General features: G+C 41.4%; 1 protein-coding gene across 9 annotated transcripts in view; it reads left to right on the forward strand.

The window, feature by feature from the left end:
* Window positions 1–23,735, forward strand: part of bcas3 (BCAS3 microtubule associated cell migration factor) — a 316,950-nt gene that overhangs the window by 87,089 nt on the left and 206,126 nt on the right. For all 9 annotated transcript variants that reach the window (XM_031728566.2, XM_039622793.1, XM_039622792.1 and 6 more), the window contains exons 17-20: window positions 12,694–12,818; window positions 12,925–13,090; window positions 13,174–13,271; window positions 20,968–21,068. In XM_031728566.2, the coding sequence (XP_031584426.1) occupies window positions 12,694–12,818; window positions 12,925–13,090; window positions 13,174–13,271; window positions 20,968–21,068 (490 nt within the window). The remainder of the gene's footprint in view (window positions 1–12,693; window positions 12,819–12,924; window positions 13,091–13,173; window positions 13,272–20,967; window positions 21,069–23,735) is intronic.

Consider the following 23,735-nt stretch of genomic DNA (forward strand, 5'->3'; position numbering starts at 1 on the left):
AGCACGCTGCCACGGGAATGTGACATTCACAGAGAAACCCCCGGATCTAGGGCTGTGCGATATGACCAAAATCTCATATCCCGATATAAGAATTCTATCGTCCGATAACGATATAAATCACAAAAATGTAACATTTTCTGTAAATTCTGTGAATGTCGGGCAGCTCGACTTGCGTGAAGTGTTTCCAGCTGGGCGTCGCGTACCTGGAGTCGAGTGTTTTAACTGATGCATGAAACGATACATTTTTAGACATAGGTTGTAACGGCCGCCGTTTTCTTTGTGAGTATTTATTACACAGCGTGCTGCGGGGAAAAGCCTGTTCTAACGTTTGAGTCTAAGGTTTATTTTTTAGCACCTGACGGCTCTTTTTTACTTCTCATCCGTAAATAATCTGCTCTTTCACGTGATTCAGTTTATTTTGAAAAGTCTCAACAGGATCTTGAGCTTTATTGTGAAAGGTTTATGTGGAAAATAAACAAGCGGACACGGTAAAAGCGGTAAAAGCGGTGGTTTTACCGACGGTGGTTTTACCGACGGTGGTTTTACCGTCGTTGTTGCTAACGACAACGCATAAAAACAAGCGCTTGTCCGTCTGTAGTGTGGTTATATTAAATATAAGAGAAAGAGAGAACTTTAAGAAATTAATATAGCCACTACAGTGACCATCAAAATAATGAAAAAATATTGCCGTAAACAGTTTATTTTGCGACACCACGAAACAAACGATAGCGTAAAATAAAACGATAGACGTTTTTCTATCGTCATCCGATATATATCGTTATATCGAACAGCCCTACCCGGATCCCCCCACTGACATGACCACTGTGGGCAAACCTCCACCTGCCCCACTCCTGCTTTATGCACATTGCATCAAGCAATGTGCATAAAGTAACTAAGTAATAAAGTAACTAATTACTTTTGAAAATAAGTAAGCTGTAATGGATTACTTTCTTGGAGAACTAATCAGTAATTAGTAACTAATTACTATTTTCCAGTAACTTGACCAACACTGGTGGCAAGTTTGTAAACAGCATCAAATGACATATTTATTCTCCTTGTTATCATACGTGCATTATTACCACAATAAGAATATTTCATTTTAAACACAGGTATTGTGTTTAAAAGATTTTGATGTGTGTATATCGACCATATTCTCCTTCAGAATAAAGTTCACCTCTCATTTTTTTAGAAATCATAATGTAACAAAGTTTAGCGTAATAGTTTCATGAATCAAACTCATTCAGGTTAGTTTATATTTTGGTTGTCCTTGACAACTGGTGTTAATAACCCTTCTTCAGCTTAAGTGTTTATAACCTTCTGTTCCAGCTGCATAGTGAAATATTTCGCTCACTCACTGTGAATTTGGAGTGAATTTGGAGCTAGCAGGGTTAATACAGTTGCTAATGTACAGATAATGGACTGCACCGAGTACCAAACAGCTCATACCTACATTCAGCAGGGTGTACACGATAAACTGGCAGGTAGGTGCTGCAGGAGCAATTAATGTGGCTCAGTGATGTATTTAATTAGTTTTTGGACATCACTCAAGCTTTGTTGTCATTATTAACTGCAGAGAATATAGGTGCTCATATCCTTATTGTGTTTGTGTAAAACTGCAAAAGTTTGCACGTACTGTTCACGGCTGTGCAACATTCCAACAGCTGTATCGGCTCTGAGGACACTATCACAGTCTGGTAGACTGCCTCGGTGCGCCTTCATCCATCCATTCAAGTCCAGAGGAGGTGTCAGTATTAATGTATCAGGACGCACAGATGTGCTCCCTGCTCCTGCATGCGCACTGCTTGCACCCCACACCAACACACACACACACACTGAGTGAGGCAGCAGGTTTGACCCCCTAGAGTGGGGAGTGATATCATATGCTTTTACGCTATACTTGCACAGTAGTGCCCAGGCACCATCTGTCTGTGCAGCCAGCCCCTCTCTCTTTGTTAGGTGTGGGTATTTGTGCATGTAAGTGTGTGTGTATGTGACAGAAAGAGAGGGAGCGAGGAGAGTCCAGCAGCTGTATTTACACCTGTATGAGCAGATCTCTGTTGGCAGTGTGGCAAAGGAACACACCAGCTGCTTAACCTATATTCCCTACCAAGCTGCCTTTGTGTGCACTCTACAATAAGACACACACACACACACACACACACACACACACACTAATGAAGCTTTCTTTCCCCTTTTCTGCGACCTGGCTGACTGCATAGATACCTTTGTACGTGCTGCACTCCTGCAGACCACCGGTGTGCAAAATTGTGCTGCTGTTTGTCTTCAGAAGCCTCGTTTTTTGACATCAAAGAAAACCTCACCAAATTCACACAGAGCCCCCGCTTCTCTTAATTTAGATGCTCCCCCAACCCCGTCAAAATAGGGAGAGTCGGATGTGGCTCGGCATCTGCCTGATAACCTCCCTCCAGATGAGGCCGGCTCAGAGAGCGGAGGAACATAGCCAAGCTTCTGCTACTCCTCAGAGTCTCTTGGGAATACCGAACAAAGAGAGGTGTGTCACCTCTGCCCCAGCCGCTTGTTTCCTGTCAGCCTAATATGGAAGCATGTTAGACCCAGTTGAATTAAATCCCAAAGACGGTGATCACGAAGTCCAAAGAATCTTTCCTGTCACAACTTCATCTTTGAACAGGATTAAGACAGAAATATTCGCAGTCAGCTCTACTTGTGCCTGTATTCACTGGGCAGATTGATTTAACTTGTCAAAATGCCTGTCGCGGTCACATTAGGGATTTGCAAACGGATGAAGAATTGCACACTTATCCCATCTACACACTGTCTGACTTTAACACAGACAAATGAAAATCCAAATGGAAAGATTGTCACACGCAAAACAAAATACCACCCTTTGAGCAAATCCCGCTGATGACATTTTCAGGCGAATAGAGTGCAGACAGGGTAACGAAAAAGACAACAGCAAAAGAACAAATGAGACCCTGTGACCCGCTGCAGATGTGCCCTCAGATTACTGTAATACGTGTGTGAGCCATCCCGATACCAGAGCCACAGAGGCTCACTGAGACCGGAGCTAGAAAAGGGGCTTTAAGAACGCACCACATGGCGGCAAGGCTAAACCATTTGCACAAATCACCTCACTTCCCTCTCTTTTTAATGGCCCAGGCGGAGCTGCTATTAGGGCCAACGGGTTAAGAGATGAATGTGTGAACGATTATTCCCCGGGAGTGGGGTCGTCACCCTCACAGGTCGATCCCACACACCACCCCCCCTCTTTCTCTGACTTCTCTCTGTAGCAATGACCCATGTTTGACTTGTTTCTCATCGCGCCTGTGACCTATAAGGGACTCTTTTATTTTTCTGCTCACCACACCCGCTCCATCGTGCTTTGCAACACATACTGTAATCGGGTGCTCTTTGTCTATACTCTGGTCAAAACTGTTTACTGCCAGCTCAGCACGGTTGACAATTCTCCCAGCGTGACCTCATGCTTTTGTTGTATTCCGAGGAGTGTGCAATTTGATTTGTAACACCAAAGGATAGGTTTGGGATTTTTAAAGTCTGGTGTAAAACAACGCTGATGCACACATTTGGGAAAATAGCTCTTTTGCTCTTTCTGTAAGTATTCCTGTTCTGGATACGTCTGGTGACACTGTAGTTCATTTCTTTAAAAGTTCAAGTTCTTGACAAGTTTTCTGGTTTTTTGCCTCTATGAACTGTGGTTCCCTACTGAGCTGTGGATATAGAGACATTAAGGACATATCTTGTTTGAATGTTAAATTACTATGAATACCACTTACTCATGACAGAAGAACTTTACATTTCTGTAGCCTTCTTGCAGCTTTCTTTGCATTAACTCTGCTGCTATTAATTTCCATCGACTATATAAATTGCACCAGCATGTTCCAGGAAGACTGTAGGGACAAAGTGGCACATTGTAAATCCTAAAGCTTACTTGGCCTTTGCTATGCCTATGGAGAGCTGACCCCATCTGGCCTTCTTTCTACAATTGGTGTCCATCCATTTACCAGTTGGAGGCCAGAGTATGGGCTCAGAAAGTTCAACAGACTCAGCGGAGGGTAAGACGTTAGAGATCCCCCCCCCCCCCCCGTGCAGCTCTTTGATGAGCGGCAGTTTACCAGGGGCCTCCATTACACCAACCAGTGTGTTCATTTGTCAACTCGCACTCCAGGAGTAAGACATTCCAGGGCAAATTGTTGCTCCCTTTCTCCCGGCGGAACACGCTACACATTCATGTACCAAGACTAATTGGAGACTGCGAGCTATCACTGGGAGGGCCCGGGAGGATGCGGCGAAAGCGATAAAATAAAGAAGTGCTACAGAGTGCTTTCATTGGTTGGAGATCCTGTTTTTCGTGGCCGGGGGAGGTTGGCTTGCAGGGACAGAGTTCAGTCTCATCGGACCTTTATTGCTATAGGGAAACGGCTTATTTACTGTAAACTGTTTATGGAGCTCTGTCACTATCTCTGGACATGCAGAATAAACACAGGAACACACTCCCACTCCTAATGTCTTGTAAACATTAGAAACACGCACAGACTGACAGACAGAAATACACCCTGAAAAAGACACTACACTCTAGATGACTCTTGGATACACACACACACGCACAAACACACTGCATACTTGTTAACATAATCACAGTGAATACACATTTGTCAACACCGTCTCTTCCAACCAGGCATGCACATTCATAAGACAGTTCACAGCCATAAATACACACTTGCACTAAAAAAAGAAGTTGCATGCAAACACACAACTCCTTGTCTCAACAGTGCCTGAGTGCTGTTAGTTTTACTGGTGTCCCCAGTTGTTATACAAATTGGATAAACTCTTCATACTCTTTCCCAATCACAACAATCAGAGCAGTTTCCCAAAGTATTTCTTTTCCCGCGTTGCATTTACACAGTTGGATACAAGTTTGTGCACATCTACCCGATCCCTTTAAAGTTAAGAGAGAAAAAAATATGACAGATGTCGAAAGAAGAAGAAAAAACCCAAAACGTCCGTCTGCGGACGTGATGCATGTGCCAAATATATGGTATCACACTTTACGGAGCAACTCGAGCGGATGAATCATCGACGTATCCTGTAGGTCTTCAAATCCATCTTAGCACACAGACATTCTGTTTCCTGCCTCGTATGTGTTGTGCACTTAAACAGACATGTCAAAAAGTATATAATGTGAAAAGTGTGTTTGCTCAAGTGTGCTAGTTTTAATAATTGTTTTTCCGTCTATTTCTGTACCCCTCAACAACCCCCAACACCCCCTTTCCCTCCCCCCTCTCATGAAGACCCTACCTCTTTGGGGCGGGATGTTTTGCCATTAAAACTCCATGGTGAGTTTTGCTTCTCCCCTCTTTGGCTCCCTTGGCAGCATGCGACTGTATAACCCACCACAGCACACTGCCTCCTTTACCTCTCATTTGTCTCCTGGTATATTTTCAACACATTTTGTAGAGTTGGTGTGGTCGTTCCTCGGCGGGTACGAATCCCAAAGAGGAGAGTTTCTTATTTTCTCATCTTTTTGTGTCTGTGTGTATGTTTTTGATTACCCTCCTTCCCTTTTTTTTTTTGGTTTTGTTTTGTTTAACGTTATATTTAAAGTCCGATGATTCAGCATGTTGTGTTAAAGCCACCACAGCACTTTAAGGGAAAAGGGATTTTTTTTCTTACATATTGCATATTTATGTATACTGCACAAAGCAGCAGTGAGGTGCTAGGTATGGTGCTACATGTGAAGTAATGCTCAAAGCCCAAACTTCATACTTTAGGTTTAGCTTGTGAATTCAGGGTACATGCTGTAGGGGTTTAGGGCACTTCCATCAAACCTCTGATCTGGTTGCTGTCTTTTTTCTTTAAACCACCCACCAGAAAATGACATCGCTGTCTTGTTGTCTTTTTCATTCTCTTACGTTAGACCCTCTATGATGTTTTTCCAATAATAATGTCTTTGTGTCGAACACATGTTGTTCAGATTTTATTTTATCCCACTTTGGCTAGATTTTTTTCCATCAGATGTGTGTTTGCATGCAGTAAATGTGCCTTGCCACATTCTGATATTGTGAACAGTGTCGTGTCTGGCTATGGAAATTGTGTGATGTGTACCGCTCCTACAAAATATTCTCCAGAGAGAGGATGAACCAAAATTATTTAATTGTAGCTAGCACTGGAGATGAAGTTTGCTTTAAATTTTGAAACCTAGTTTTTTTTGTTTCCACTGTATTTTAGCACATCTCATAACTTTCCTTCTATTAGTTCTAGCCACACAGTGGGCTGCCTTTTGACTCTACATGAAATAAAAGCAGCCACACAGCCAAACACAGTGGAACAGTTAGCAGTGAAAGCGCTATATTTTGTTTTCTCAGGTCCTCTTTTGTTGTTAGCCAGCTGTTAGCTAAAGTAACAGATTTAGTGACTCTGGAGTTATTATGTAATCAGTAATTCTGGTTTAAACTATGGAACATCAGCTACTTGTCAACATCATTACTTTTACTGAGTACTTATGCTCATTCAATTCATTATTAAATTACTTGTTAATCTTAGAGAAATAAGCTAGCCTTCTTCTGCTAAGTCGTCCACCATCTTTCTCTTTGTTTCTTGTGATTTGAATAAGTCTGGTTCTGTGGTCATTCATGGATGTTGTCAGAAAAATGGTCACCCCAAGCCAAGTTTTGGAGACACAATTTAAAATTGGATGACAGTTTAGTTAGAAATATGTAAAAGACAACATACAAAGCCCCTTAGATTGTGAGAAGAATTTCTAAGATAGATGTGGACCCCCATGTGGTTTCAAGCTGACATACAGATCTAATAACATTAAATACTGCAAATGTTTTGACCTTGAAAACACCGGTTCTGTTGCGACTAAAATTGCTGACAAATCCATCACTAGTGAGTTCTTGGGGCAAATAAGAAAAAGCAGTGAGGTGGAACAAGAAGGGGCCAATGTCATTTGATTGACAGGTTAACATTCAGGAAATTTTTAACTGTCACTCCTGAATTTTGAGTTCAATGTTAGCTCTAAAATGCACAAAGCATCCACCGATTCAAAGATTTTTGTCATGCAGGAGGATGTAGCCAAGTCTCTTGTCAGTGCTCTCTCATGAAATCAGATGCTTACAAGCTTTTAAAAGAAGCCCTTTTATGACAGTGACTTATAGAGAGATGATTGAGTGGCTCGGTGAAAGGAACTTTTCCTTTCCTGATTCCCAGGTCTCCAGCTCCTTGTGTGAATAGCGTATGGTGCCTTCAAGTGTTGGGTTTCACCTTTTGTTGTGGGCAGTCACTCATACTTTTTAATTGAAACTTTTTTTCTGTCTGTCTTCAGCCACTCGTGCTCAATCTAGGCCCTTAGTGACTTTAGAGCATATACTTTTCAAAGGTATACATCATTAGCATTGGAATCTTGACCCTTGCAATAAATGCCATCTGCTCAATTTTGAGCTAGTTACACCGACATTGTTTCTGTAATAGCTTCTGCCTTTCGACGTGTGCCATGACGGTCCATTCACTATTGTATCGTATGAAGGTATTTTAAAAACAGAGCCGTCTTTTCTTTTTGAGCAAATGGTGAACTTGAATGCTCCTTGGATTTCCAATTCTTTCTTAAGCTCGTGGCTGAAATAACATTGTGGCCAGATACATTAGTTTATACCAACATATGGCTGTTTAGAAATTTCCATGACTAGCGTGGCAATACATGAACTTTAAGGTTTTTTATTGGTAAAAAAGAAACCCTGATTTTTTTCCTTGAACATTTGATGCCCACTCTGCTACGTTCACCAAGTTCCCCTGTGGTTGTCATTACTGCTGTGTATTCGACAGAGCCTCAAGGCTGCTTCTTTCCGAGGGCTGTTGTAAAATAATAAATGTGACGTTGAAGGATGTACCCTCCACATAACTGCCCTCTCTCTTTCCCTCGCTCAGTCTTTCTTTTCCTTCCTGCTTGGAGTCTTAATACCACCTCCTTTTCTGATAAGAATGAACCATATGGCCCAGAATCAGTGAAATGACAGCAGTGCAGCTCTTTGTCGCCGGATGGCCAGCTCAAGTGAGCTCCATCATATTTGTTTACTGCGAAGGTCCTGAAAATAAATGGAAGCTGCTGTGGACTACCCCCCGCTGAGGCGCCTCATGTTAGCGCCGGACATAGTAATGCAAAAGGACTTTGATGGTTGATGTCTCAGATTGAATTATGCCCTTGAGGAAAAGCTATTAGCTCAGTCAAGAGTCCTCATTTGCTAAATTAAAAGTGGAAATGACATGTGAGTAGTCTTTTCAGTGAATTAAAGTCACAAAGAAAATGAATTCCACTCGCTGCTAAAAGGCAAAAGGAAATTTTGCGGAGAGAGAAGAAAAAGAAAAGAGATTTGCCGTTTGTTTAATGACATACATCTTCTCCTGCTCCCAGTTCCCTCTTAGTATATTTATGTTTCATAAGTTATTGATATTGGGTTACGCTTTTTCTAACTCGGTGCCATTTGCTTGCCTGCTTCCTTACCAAAAGTCTGCTCCAGAAATTGGTATCCATATGGGAAGTGGAATTAGGCCCTGGAGCCGTGCCTGGTTGTCACGAGGGCAAAAACCTCAACACTTTTAAGCCACTTCAAGTGAGATGAAGAGGAAAAAGGATGATTTAAAACACAGATGAATAAACTTTAGTGGTCACTGTACCGGAAGAGACGAGAACTGAACTGTGATCTTTGGTCCTGTTGGCAGGCTCTGTGCTAGCTGAGGTCTCTTCAAAGAGGCCTAAACTCAGCTCATCTGCTATGACTGCAAGGCCAAGCCAAAGTTTTAACGTGCTATCGACGACTCATGCGGCGCCCTGCAGATTGGTGTGTGGGGTTGCCACGCAGTCAGTCCTTCAGAAATGGACAGTGTTCTCTACTCGGCAGTGTAAAAGTCCTTCTACTCAGTTATCCTTCTTTCTCTCTGAAAGAAACTCCATCTAATCATGGTAGCAGTAATAATAGTTTAGAATTTTAACCACTAACCAAAAGTCAATACGAAGACTATGAGGAGTTGAGAACATAGGCACCTGCCTGCTCGCGACGAGGATTTGTTTTTCCCGAGTTACAGGGCTTTCGTTAGGGTTCAACATTTTCAGCATTTTTTTTGCAGTTAAACCCGTTACCAAGGAAGAATTTTTACTTGTGCAAAAATCTTACAAAATTCCCCTTTTCCTGTCCCATGTAACAAAAGCAAAGACTGATGTTGAAAGCGCTTCCTTGGTTATTCACTCGCTGGAACTGCTTGTTAACTGTTTTACCTTCTGGTTGAACTGACGGTCAAACAGGCCAGAGCTGGGAGGAGAAGACGAGGCCACTTGGAGTTAGCCAAGGCAATATCCTGAGTGTGACTTTATCTACCCCTGCATCTTCCTTTCACAGACAGGGTTTACTGTGGATATTTGGTTATTCAGCCTTCTCCCTTTGACCCAGCACTTGTAAATACAAGCTACAACACTGTAGAGGCCTTCCTTATGATTACCTTCACCATTTCCTTTTCCTGATCCCTCTTTCACACAGGGTTGGCCAAACAAAGACATCTACATCTCCCTCGATCCAGGGAATAATTTATGAGGTGCTGACAGGGGGGGAGGCAACAGAAAGAGAGTTTTACCAGCAGCAGGTCTTTCAACAGCTAGTACTGTGAAACCCGGTTGAAGTAGTGGACGCACCTTCTAGTACTGGAAGCATTATTGTCGTGAACTGTCTTCACTGCATTGCATTGTATTTTTCATTACGTTTTTGTGGTATCAGGCAAGTTTGAAACAAGAGGAGAGGGATTTGGTCAGTGATAGAGTGTTACATGTTACATACGTACACACAGGAAGTGAGGGGCAAATTCCCACTGGAACCTCCATGTGTTGCGTCTCTGTGATACATTCTTTGTAAGCTATTTAAGTCATTCTGTCCACTCATGACATACATTAGGTCTTACAGTGTGTGGTTGGGCGTGCCATATTCAGGGAAACTCTTAAACCTGCAGTATTTATTTTCTTGTTTTTGGAATTTTGAGTTTTCTTTTCAGTCCGTTTAAATGAACGATTTAAAAGTGCAAAATTGAGACATTATTTGGTGTCATTATATTCTATTATCCTGTTGCATTCTGTTCTATTCTTTATTAAATATGTATTAATCTTTTAAAACTATTATGTAGACATTAGGTTGAGGTCATTTTCATCAAACGAGATTTATTCTAAGGTCAGAAATGAACTTATTAACAAAAATCAGTATTAAGATGGCAAAGATGGTGTGCAAAAGCATAAAACATTCAGCATTAGAGATGGAACCTAGCCAGTTTGCTTTTTTCCTTACCTCGCACATTTTAGTTGTTAAAAGTTAGTGGCGACTCGAACCTAGCAAGCATGCTACACAATCATGCAGTTTTAAAAACAAAAGTGGATTTTAAATACTCATTACCTGCAGGGGGCACAGTTGTCAGCCTTGCAGAGACTCCTGCTTGCCCTTAGATGTCACACTCTGGCTGGACACATCTTGAAAGGCCTGGTCTCAATCAGGTGCTTTGCATCAGTGGCATTAGGTTTCCTTGTTGTTAATCAAATTTTGTACTTGGAAATGTCTATCTTTTTTTAAATCATCCATAAGGTCTGTTTTTGCTTATGCTAACTATCCATTCCTTTTTATATTTGTTCCACATAAAGCAAAAAATAAAAAGCACCTGCACAAAAATACTTTCATGAGTTGAATGTAAGTTGAATTAAACTGGCCAAATACATTTTAAAAATCATGACCATTCTGCGTCCACATATTTGCATCTTTTCTCCAAAATTGAGAGTAGATAGAAGTAAGGGTGTCACTTTCATACCAGTGTGGTTTCCAAAGGTCAAGGTTAAGCACTCGTCTGGGAGCGCGTGACACTGCTGTAGGTTTTCAAGCGCACCTCGTGTCTGATCCGCTGTGACCACATTTTACTGTCCAGGTTGCTTATAAGGCTGGACAATAATACCCGATCTTGCTACTGTTCTCTGATTGTTGCCATATGGGGAGTCCAATTGCGGCTGAAAACTCTTTCTGTGTCCGCTTCTTCTCAAACAGTCTTGACATGCTGAATAATCCAATAACCCCCGATATATTCTCTCCTGTAGCCAACACAAAGTAAGAGAACCAGGGAAGGCAACATGGACACTGCTGTTAGGTTCAAATTCCATTCAGTGATAGCAGTTGTATTTGTTAATTTAAATAAATTTAAATATTGTTCAAATATGGTATATTAATGGGACTATTGGAACCAACCAGATGGAAGAGCAGGCTAGTCACCGAAGCAGGGTAGAAATTGTCTTTGGAAGTATGCTAGAAGTATCAGCATTTTTTGATTCTTACCAAACTGGAACAAAGTCAAATCGGTGACAATCACCTGAAAAAGAAAGTTTTTGCTGGCATCTATATTGTCCTGTAAAAGATTAACTAGAGTCCACGATCCAGTGTGTGTAACCACCTTTAGCAGCATTACCTTGGAGTACCAGTTTCTCACATCGTAGCTGAGGTATTTTGGTCCACCCTTTCCAATGTTGTTTCAGTTCATTGAGGTTTGCAGGTATTTGTTTATGCATAGCTCTCTTAAGGTCCCACCACAGCATTTCGGTTGGGTTGAGGTTTGGACTTTGCATTTCGCATCCTTGATTCTTCTCTTTTTCAGCCATCCTGTTGTAGACTAGACGTTGTGCTTGGATCACGGTGTTTGACTCAATTTGGGCCGAGCTTTAGATATCGGACAGATGGCCTTTTTTCTCAAGAATACTCGATATATGCTGATACATGCACGCTTGGTATACAAATGAGTTTGTGGTTGAATGAATGAGTACAAATTGCCCAGGTCCTGTGGTTGTTTAAAGAGAAAAAAGAGGTGGTTTTGTATTAAGATAAGGCAAGTGTACAGGAGGCTTCTGTGGCAGTACACCAAGCATGTCAATGTTGTGAATGGAGAAGATTGCATTTAGTCACATAAGGTCTAAATATATATAAGAATAACTTCTAGTATTACTATTAGTTCTTTGTAGTACTACTACTTACCGTCCTTCTCAGACAAGAAGACTATCTTTGATGGTGGCTCAGTTTTATATCACATTACATCAATGTTTATGTCTAGCTTAATTTTCCCATTTTCTGCTGCAACAGTGGATGTTTTTATTTGCAGGCGTTTCAGTTTCCCCTTGCTTAGTTCCTTGCATGCAAAGCTCTTTACAATATTGTGTTAATTGTTCACAGATGTTGCTGTGCAATCCATGTCTAATGTAAAATGCTGACATTTAAATTTGATCGTTATGCTTTATGGAAAAATAATTCATACAAAGATTGGTCTTAAAGGTGATACATATAGATATATATTTGGCCTAGCTTCAATAAGCACCACACTGAGGCACATTATTTTACGATTGACTTTATTGCAGCACAAGACAAAAAGTGTGCTGCTCCTCCACACAGGGACATTTCTATCAATGGAAAGTGATGTGTAGTTGATGTATATACTAAAGAGGGGTAAGGATTTATTGGAATTCACAAATTTATAACTGATAATTTGGAGTAAGCAGTTTGTCTCATTGTCCCAATATCAGCCAGTCAAAAGGACTTGACATGTTAAATTATAGAAACACTACCGGGTTCACTTTTTGGATCCCTGCATTGTAGTATATTATTTACTTTGTCTCAATTTCTTTTCCGTCTCCTGAAGCAAATCTAAGCCACCCCCTCAGATCTCACCGAGCAAGTCCAGTGGAGGAGAGTTCTGCGTGGCGGCCATCTTCGCGTCACCTCGTTCCTGGTTCATCACTAATCCAAACATAAAAAGAGAGAAAGGTAGACCGTGGTGACAGGTTGTCTTTGCATTCTTCTAAAGTTGATAGCTATTATTGCATTTATTGCAAATAATGTTTCCTCGTCTTGTTGCTCATCCTACTCACAGATCAGTCCAGGCAGTCTGTTGTGGACTCGCTGTACATAGTCAGTTGCTATGGTAACTTGGTGGAGCACGTCTTGGAACCTCGGCCATTAAGCACGGCACAAAAGATAAGCGATGATACACCGTTAGAACTCAACACCTGTCCAAGGGCCTGCTGGACTCTAGCCAGGTAAAACTGTGCTGAAGACTTGATCCAGGACACGGCTTCTCTGTGTCTCTAAGTCTTATGGATGATTTGTCCTTTTTGAGCAGGACTCCACAGTGGAATGAGCTACAGCCACCTTTCAACTCCAGTCATCCTTTGGTGTTGGCCTCAGATCTAGTGCAGTACTATCAATACCTCCTGGCTGGTAAGTGTTAAACAAGTAGTTTTCCTTAAGTTTACACACTGCAGTGTATTTACCGTATAAAGTTGTGTTCAAATTGACTGGAAGTCTGCATTTTCAGGAATTTAAAAAGGTCAAGGTGTTGTAGCAACACATGCTCTAAATGTAAGGTTAGCATGGTACTGATAAACAAGAGAATGGTATTACAGGGCTAAGAGCACTGAGTAAAATGATCAACTAAATGTGCTTCAACGTTTCCTTGTGGCCCTCTCTGAATAAAAGTATAGTTGTATTGTTGGGGATACCACAAAGAGAGCGCAACAAAAAGTAGCATACATTGGTACACAAATATCACATGCAGTCACTGAAAATGCAAGTTTTCATTAGTGATGTACTGCTCGCAATTATCTTGATTTCCGATATTTTTTTCTAAGTCTGATCTGCCAGCATTACAAGCAAAAACCAACTTTTCTTTAGTGAAAAATGTTGTTTTCATAATAAAATAATTTTTTAAACTCTGGTTCCTTGAAAGAGTTACAAATAATTACCTAAAAATGAGTTGCTGTACACTCACCTTTATCGTATTCTACCTTACCAAACAAAGTAACAGATTTATATAAACGACAAAAATCAGGCAATAAAATAATTTCCAGTATGTTTATACCATTGTCAGGACATTGACCCTTGTCTCCATAATTTTCCTCTGAACTGCTTTGGTCCTTCATGGTTGGCCCTGAGCTCTGGATAACTTCAGTTTTAGTCACTTTTAGCTTCTTTAAAATGTCAGTATTCACCCAGGTGAAGTGTCTCATCAGGTTTGTTGTTATGAACATGTTTCGTGGTGCTTCCCCAACACTGATGAACTTTGTTTGAAGAGCTCATAAGCTGACACACATCAAGCTGACCAGCCAGTCACTGGTAAGGACCAAGAATGCTGGATAATAGCTGATTCCACTCCCTATCAGTACATCTCTAGTTTTTATTATTACATTATTCAAATTAAGCAATCAAAATGATTTGAGAAATCCTAACCGCACCTGCTAATCCAAACCCTCAGCCTTAACCCTAAGTGTCAGACAGACAGTTTTTTGCAAATATGAATCCACATACACATGCGCACACATATCGTGTACACACATTTCTAGAAATATGAAGAAATGAACAGTTCCCCGGTGGTTTTTCATGTTGACTATATTGAAAGCGGACCATCAGCCCCGTATTGGAACCACATGCCGAGAAAGGATCTTTCTGGTCATCACCCATAATATTTTATTATTCAGATACCGGAGGGAAAGAGCTCTCTGCCATTTCCACCATTTCATGTCCTCTCTGCACTGTCACAAATACTTGTAGTTTTTCTGTTCTGTGAGGAACCTTGAATTCGTCCTTAGGCAACCACACTACACGTGTGCTTGAGGACATGCCAACACAATGCTATAAGATGCCGCGCGCAGACCAATTAGCTGACACCCTAAACTCCCTCTAATTCAATAACAAGTACAGAGCGGTGAGCACTTTAGGGTGCCATCTGAAAGGCCATTTTGCAAAAGCGCAGAGTGCACATGGATGGCCACACACGGAATCAATCCACCCCCGTGAAACAGGCTGGCGTTTTGAGCTCACTCCATAATTATAAACATACAAAATCTATGATTAGCTCTTGCGGGTGCTCGGGGGCAAGTGGTAGCTATGTTTACCCTAATCTCTCTGCTCGTCTCTGTTGGCTTCTGCAGTGCTCCAGGTCTAACTGGTAGGATATTTTCTCAAATTAGTGCTAATGGTCTCTCCTAGTGTCAGAGCAATGAGAGCACGTCGGAGTGATGGGCTCGGGCGTCAGTTTATTCCACCACTCTCTGCCAGCATGGGCAGCAGAACTGGCTGCATAATGAGAGAGATTCATTGCATTAACATTTACATCCAATTAACAATAGCCAGATAACACGGTTGTGGCTCTTTATTCCTATAACCAACCAAGTGTGAAGTCATGCGAGGTCAAGACACTATAAACATAATTGTTCAGCACTCTGCCCACTTCTTGTGCTCTTGCCATGTTCCCTCTGGTTAGCGTCGTATACACCACCACCACCGACTGAGCTGCTCTCGGAGTGCCATCTTCCATTTCTGCGCTTTGCACCCGGGCAGCGACTCTCAACGTCCTATTTCTCAGCATGCGCTCCTTTTGCCAGTCCGTCTCCTTTGCCGTTTCCTCCAGGGCTTGGCAGCACAGCAAAGAAGTGATCCAGGAGAAGGGCTCGATTTGACCTCGGGATGAATTGCAGCACGGCCGTAAGCTGCTGGTCCAGCCTCTTGCAGAGCATAAATATCAAGACATAGGAACCTGAAAACGCACATGGCTCTTGGGTTATATAGGTGTAATTTACATCGCTGATAACATGCATCACAAGGGAGAAGATAGCTGACTGTATATTAAGAAACAGGGGCAGTAAAGGATTTAAAGAAAGGAAGGGCAAGATGTCTCGATAAATGTCCTTTTTAGCTAATTGTCCTACAGACAGACCATGTTTCTAGAAAGGTGGTGCAAGGAAAAAAGGTGGCAGCACTTGACTGACAGGCCATGGTCTCCAGTCTCGTGGCTCTGTATTGGATGACCCAGCCTGATTAAAAATGCAATATACAGGGAAAGGAATAGAAAGGGGAGAGGAAGGGCCAGGGTCAGGCCAGACCGGAGCCTCCAGGACGGGATGATAAAAGGCAGCGGTGGCGCCACTTCATGGTCACTATCTCTACCTGTCCATCTATAGCAGCTACTGGCAGCACTCAGCCAAGTAGAAGATATAACAACGCACAGCACTGCTTACAGAGATAAGGCAGAGAGAGAGGCACAGTATACTCACAACAGATGAGATTCTGTAGTACGATCTGGCTTAATAAAAGCAGACTTGTTGTTGGTGTTTGGGGAATCCTCTCGTAGCGAAATGGAAACATAGAATCTCTGTTTCCCAAAAAGCGCTCTTTTGGGTGAGTGTGTGAATGGGCCCTTTTTCCTTTGCTTTTGGTCTAAGGTGTCAGAGAGGGGTAACAGAATAACTGAACGAATGAATGTGAAATGTTTGCAGCCTCATTAACTACATCCAGTTCTTCCCATTTTTTTTATTTTTTTGTGGCGGCGGTGGGAGGCTGATATTTATCTAGCTGTGCGCAAAATGTTTTCCAACACCTTTCTCCCTCACCGCAAAGCTGCACTGGTGCAAACAAACCGGTGAATAATTTACCACCTAGATTTCTGGCTGGCTCCTTTGAGCCTGGTGACAGAAATTGAGGCTATGCTTTTTGGCCACGCCCTCCCCTCCCTACCTGTCATATAATGTGCTAATTGTGGAGACTGACTGACTGGCTGGTTTGGCAGTTCTCTTGGGACTTTGAGGCCCATGACAGGCCAGCCACAGTTGCCTCGTCAATAGATCTAATTGCTTCGAGAGAGGGGCCAGAGTGAAGGCTCTGGAGCATCAGGCATTTGGTAAAAAGAAACCGTGGCGCCATGACTGGGTCAGTAATCAAAGGGAGGCAGAGAAAGGATGCAGTAAGTGTAGCGCTGGATGAATGAAGGAACTGTCAGTCAATTGCGCACTGAATGATACATAATGACTACGCTATCCTACTCTGTCAGTATGCCAGCACCTATCTGCCAGAGCAGTACTCAGAAGAGGAAAGCGAGAAGAGAGGAAAGTGAGAAGAAAGACAGGTGGAGAAGTTGAGAAGAAGCATAGCGACTGAAGTGTCTGGCGACAAAAAAATTCTGGGCGACCTACAAAGGGGGAGAAAAAAATATAAAAAGACAAAAAATCATCCACAAAAATTAGAACAGAGTAAGCGTTCGAGACAAGACAGCTATCCTGTGTCCACCGTGCGGCCAGCTTTCCAGATCTATCAGATTGTTAGCCCCTTATCTTTCCCTGGAGATCAGCCTGTCTGGCCCCTGGCCCCTAGTCCCCAGGAGGTCAGGCTACATCAATACCTAGGCAGCCTTTGTTCTTGTTCTGACTCCCTGCTTCAGTGCTCTGACTAACAGGCCATTGGCTACTGGCCTTCAGCACAGCAAAGCGCCTCTCTCTTCGCAGTCAATAAAGACTGTGACACAGACAACTCTGTTCCTTGTTGGTGGTTGTGTGGGAGATGATTACGGGTGGAGTGGGAGTCTCTTTATTTGTGTATATATTTGCAAAAGCACCAAAGTAAATAAAAGAGCCTTAATTATAAATTACATGTGACAGTTTACCTTACTGACTCAGTCTACTGATTAATGATCAATGTGCTTCCTTTGGTTAACAAATATAGATGCTTCATACACTGTTGTACAATTTTAAAAATATATCCCTCTTCTTAGTCCACCCCAAAGTGAAGCTTTTGATGTTTTCTCAATCATGTGTCAGAAACTTAATTTTAATATCACAGACTTTTACAAGAAATATTAAAAAATATCAGTTACTGCTTTTTAATATTTCACAAACAATTAGTAGTTACAGGTTTGTTTTCTCTCAGCTCTTCCCCCATAAACACGAGACTTGTTTATGTTCAGCAGACCATTAGCATAGCTAGCAGTTTGCTGTTTGTTGGGTCTATACAGAAATAACATTTTTCTTTTTTCCTTATAAAGACGTAGTGTAAAAGTCGGTACTTTCTTTTTTTGTCCATCTTCCATAGATAAGATTTGTGCATTTTTTGTAATAGGAAAGGATTTTACAGATTTCACTTCAAAGATTGTATGGAAAGGAAAGGTTTGCCTGTTGAAGACTCGACTCTTTTCTTTTTTAATTTGTTGGCTACTTCAGGAAAGAATCCATACTGGGAGTCAGAGAACATTTTGTACATTTTCCCAAATTTCCCACTAACCGGTCCTTTTCCATTCCTCTGATGGTTGTGGAGTGATGGCACCGTGCCACTTGCTCATTAGCTGATGTGTCTTTAAATCCATCAACAACAGAACATATTCACTGTGGATCTAACTATACAGTGAGACTCCTTTCTTGAGTGCAATGTGATACGTTTGCACTTAAAAAATTTGCTCTCTGTGAAATTGCATTGACATTCTGTCTCTTAAAAGCCACTAATGACCACTATAGAAGCAGCAGAAGGCCGAGTGGTTGGCTAGCTAGATGCTATGATGAGTAGACACTACAGTAACTGCTAGTGTCAGTCTGGCTCCTGACATACACACTAACAAACACGTGCGAAAGGGTTGTGTCTTTGCCTGACCCATGGGGATGACCACTAGCTCTCCATAATGGAGCCTGGCTGCGACACTGACCATTGAAAACCCCCACACCCACCCACTGGAAACCCGATCCAGCCAGTCCAACAACTGCTTTAGAACATCAATAATTAATTAGGGAACAGCTATTGGCCCCAAGGGTCAGAGAGCAGGGAGAGAGAGTGAAGGAGAACAAGAGAGTGAGGGACAGCCAGGCAGGAGAGTGAATGCACCGGGAGGAAATAGGGGAGTTGTGATTTTGTTTAATAAGTAACACAACGCAGGCTTTGTTCAGCTCTCTTCCATTAAAAGGACATGAGAAACCTTCTCTCCCTGTTCTCCCTCTTACTGTAAGCCTTGCACACTTTTCTTCTCCAGGACATCTGTAGGTCATGAAAGGGTCGCTTCTCCCAAATAAGAAGCAAAGCAACAAAAACATATTTGATGTATTCACAAGTACTCAACATGCAGGTGTTTTTTGCTTTTATTGGCTTTGCAGACCGTCGTTTTACATGTTGTAGTCATTTACAATCACCAGAGGGTAGAGTGAAAAATATGTGCAGCAGCCTGTCTGAGGGCTGCTCTTGCTTGGGCCACTTTTGGTCCTTCAGCCAGTGGCAGAAGACTAAACTTCTAACATACAAAGAAGTGAAATCGACTATTAAAAACAATAAAAAGTGTCATCACTGCCAAGCTGTGTGCTGTTTTTTGGAGTTATGCATGCTTAGGTTGCATACCCAAAATTCCTCACACTGTTTAGCCAATACATATGCCAGGCCACTGTGATGCTATTAATCTTGTTTTATAAATACAAAGAAATGGTTGTTAAAAAATGACAATGGTACTTTTCTACTTTGAAAATGTCTGTATTTTGTGGGTAACACACAGGGGTGCATTATCCACAACATATCATATATATCACACTTTCTTCCCCAGAAGATACAGTAAGGACCTTTAGCACATTTCAGCTGATCTGTGTTGCTTTTTATTGACTAGACACAAAACTGAGCTCTCCTGCTACAAACACCAGCCTGAGCTAGTCTCAGCTACAGTGGGGAGGAGGAAATGGACACTGTATCTATGACGTGCAATAGTGACCTACGGCAGTTGTTTGGAGAGATGTTTTGTATTTAATAAAAATTGAGTCAAAGCTTTCTTTTAAATCACACTGTACATTTGCATGGAGTATTTTAGCACCACAATAACACAAAGAACCTGTTAATAAAATCACAGTTACATAGTTGCTTTTTTAATTATTATTATTACTCAGAAATTGTTGATTCACTGTCTAGTGATTGTATCCACTTAATTAAATCTGATACGCTTATAGATATAATGGCACAAATACTGTCAGTTGACAAAAGGGGAATAAACATTTCCTAATGCTAACCTCACCAAGAAGCTGTCCTTGAAAAAGTAGCCTCCTTTTCTCAAATAGGAAATAAGGAGAAGCTTTCGGTGTTAAAAAGTCTCATATTTCTGTTTGGCCACCTGTTAAGAAGCAAATGCTCTTATGTTTTTTCTAGGCCACAAGGAAGCCTTCAATGTGTTGAATTTGTTATGCCACAATGTGTTTTACTACTTTCCCAGGCACTTTTACTCATTTCTCTTTTTAGTTGTACTGATGTGATTTAAATTTACAGATGACACTCAGTCATCAGATCAGTTTGGGTTTTTGTTTCAGAGCCAAGTTTAAGAAACTTGTGACGGCATAGTTCTATGTGAGTATGTTGGGGTGAGGTGTGGGTGAGGGATGATGTGGCATTTCACTAAATAGGCGTCAAAGACCAAACTGCCTCCATCGAGGATGTCTGAACACCTGGAGCGTGTATATAGTTAGAAGTGCCTCCTGTGCTCCATATGTTGACTTGATGAGTGTATTAGCCATGCTTGTGTTAAAGAAACGCCATCCCTGCAGCAGGAGACGGAGAAAGACTGATTCTGCGCATCAGAGCTCGTTCTCCATCCCTGCTTATTCAAGCCTTCTGCAGCTCCATCTGTCCCTGAGTCTCTGTGACAAACAGACTCTTGCTTTTTTAATGACACTTGGACGCACCACCATACACATATGAGAACATGGGATTGGGATTTTTGATGTTGTCCCAAAACACTAGCTTTCATCCACTGAGTCATTAACTGTAAACTTATTGTATCTTAGCTTAAACTAACCTCACTCAGCCCATGTGTATGATATACGATGTATACGCTCATACACATGGGCTTAAGGTCTAATCACACATTTAGGCTGTAATAACACATTTGGTATACCACTTTTGTTTTTTAAATTAGTTTCACATGCTAATTTGTGTAAATTCTAATTAGTAATATGAGATTCATTGCCCTACTTTGCCTTTCTGATATCCTTTTCCAATAGCTGTAAATGTGCTGTATTTGGAGGGATGGAACTTGACTTTTACACTTAATCTTTTGGCTTGAGAACTGTGACAGTACTGGACGTTGGCTATCGTCAGCTTTCAAGTATATAATTCTTGTGTATTCCTTTTTTCCCAGCTATACCCCCAGGAAGCCCCGGCCCAATCACACGTCATGAGTCATCCGACAGTCTGGCTTCAGACCACAGTGGCCAGGAGGATGAGGAGTGGCTCTCTCAGGTAAAGCTTCTGTTTGACATGACAGTGACTTAGAGTGAGTTAAAAAGAAAATGTTTAATATTTTGATTTTACTTCTTCTAAATTTTAACTTAAATGAGCAAATACCAATTCAAAGAGCCAATAAATCAGTTAATGACTCTTCATTGCAAACATCATATTAAAGTGAGACCTGCTCCTGAACTTAATCCTGGATTACAAAAAGAAGTTTGCACTTTTAGGTGTAATCTGTGGGTCAAGTAACTGTGTGTAATTTAAAAGAAGACAGCTCACAGTGGGACTCTATGGCAACCTTGTGCCATAATATGGCATAGGCCTGTTGTAGCTTAAGCAAGAAAGGTTTAATCTATCCACTGAACTTCCACCTGATGCTCCAGTGTTTACTCGCTGATATCAGCAGGTAAACACTAGAGCATCAGTCAAATCGGAATAGTTAGAGAGATTAAAAAAGTTCAGTGGAAGATAATAAGTTGACATTCATCAGGTTAATAGAAATATTGTTGTAAATGCATAAAAAACTAGTGGGGTTAGCAACTCTTTTGCACTGTCTCTTTGGCAAAATTATACAGTCGTCTGAAGTTGTTTATTGTTAAAAAGCTTTTTTTTGTTAACATATCAATCATGAAATAATTTTCCTATCCAAACCTACCTGGCCTTATGTGAAAAAGTAAAAAGTACCCTAATAAATTTACTATGATTAACCACATTTTTTGAAAAGCTGGGTTTGATTTCCTGACACACCTAGCATAGTGAACCAGGCTCAAATGCAACACACCATGCCATGAGCTGAAGACAGTCAAGAACAGATAAGAAAGTCACTCAAATCTATTAGTCTAGTAAAGGTTACAAAAATTATTCTAAGACTTTAGAACTGCACTGAACAACACTGACAGTCTTTTCTCCACAAATTGAGAAAATTGTGAACAGCGTTAACCTTCCCAGGGGTTGCTGATCTACCAAACTTACTTGAAGAGATCACAAAATAACCAAAAAAAGCATCTAAAGAACTGCAGGCCTCACTTTTCTCAGTTAAGGTCAAAGTTCATGATTCAGCAATAAGAAAGGGACTGTGCAAAAATGGCATCCACAGGAGAGTTCCCATGGAAAACCACTGCTGACCAAAAAGGCCGGCCTCACATTTGCCAGAAACAACTTTATGACCCCCAAGACTTGGGAAATGCTCAGTTTTTCCAAGGTTTGAGTCTCGTTACATCTGGCATAAAACTAACACAGCATTTTGGAAGATGAATGAATGAATATCATACCAACAGTCAAACATGGTGGTGGTAGTGTGACGTTGTGGGACTGCTTTGCTGCCACAGGACCTGGATGACCTGTCGTAATCGGTGGAACGATAAATTGTGCTCTCTAACAGAAAATCTTGAATTAAAATGTCCAGCCATCCGTTCTTCAGCTGAAGCTGACGCGAACTTGGCTTATGGAGCAAGGCAATGATCTGAAACACACCAGCAAGTCCATTGCAGAATAGTAAAAGACAAAAACTCAAATTAAACCAAATGAAACGCTTTGCAGAGGCTGAGTCAAAGTTTGGACTTGAATCTAATTGAGATAACTTGGCATGACCAAAATAAGCTGGCCTGCTCAGACACTTCCCAAATTCCTCCACAGTGAAACCATCATTGCCAGTTATCGCACTGGTACAACCAGTTATTAGGTTGAGGGAGCAATGACTTTTTAACATAGGGCCTGGTAGATTTGGATAGCTTTTTCCCCTTAATGATGGAAAGAAGGTAAATTAAAAATGTAAATTCTTTTAGTTGCAAACTTCTTCCCAACCCAAGTGAAAACCCTGCACATAACTGTCCGTATTTAATTATACTTTGACATAACTGTCTGATTGTGTTGTAAAAAGCTAATTATTTTGTATTTTTACCTGATAAAAACACAATTCAAAACTGTACTGAAATAACCGGTTGAGTGCGCGAATCTGACACACTCACCCGGGTCTTTTCAGCTTGGTTAACACAAGTAGCACTTATCGCTAGTGTCGGCAGGTAGCCCACTACATTTTCATCATCAATAATTCCACTGCATACATAATTGATTGGGTAAAATGTACTTCGCTTAGCTAGCAGAGGCCCTGGTTCAAATCTGCCATGATAGTTTGCCAGGAGCAAAACTATCCCTCGCACTAACCTGTATTTTGGGTGACTTCCTGTCAGAGCAGTGATAAGAATGTATTTGTCAGTGATTGAAGATTTAACTCTACAGCTCTTCCAGCATTAAAACTAAATGATTTGGACAAAGAATTTAGGATATTATACCATAACTGATATATGGGTATAGTGGTTAGTTTCCTCTTTGCTTCGGTTTCTCTAGAATATGAAGAAAAGCACAGATACCAACCATAATAGCTTTGTGGATTGAGAAGAGCTAAATACATATAGGCTATATTGAATTAGAGGCTAACTACTGCCTTGTGGATTTCATTATATCATATCAGTGGCCCTCATTAGATTTTCAGTGGGCATTTTGGCATTAGATTGGGATTTAGGATTGATCGGCCATCCCCTAATGAAATGTGAGGTTTGTGACCCTCCATGTCAGTGCTTCAGCTCACTGCAGTGCTGTGCCATTTGGTGCCTGTCAGTGTCAGTTGCCCTTCAGCTGACTGTGAGTAGACAACACAAACTCCTGTCCTTATACAGT

This window comes from Oreochromis aureus, linkage group 14 (assembly GCF_013358895.1).
Source record: "Oreochromis aureus strain Israel breed Guangdong linkage group 14, ZZ_aureus, whole genome shotgun sequence".
NCBI lineage: Eukaryota > Metazoa > Chordata > Actinopteri > Cichliformes > Cichlidae > Oreochromis > Oreochromis aureus.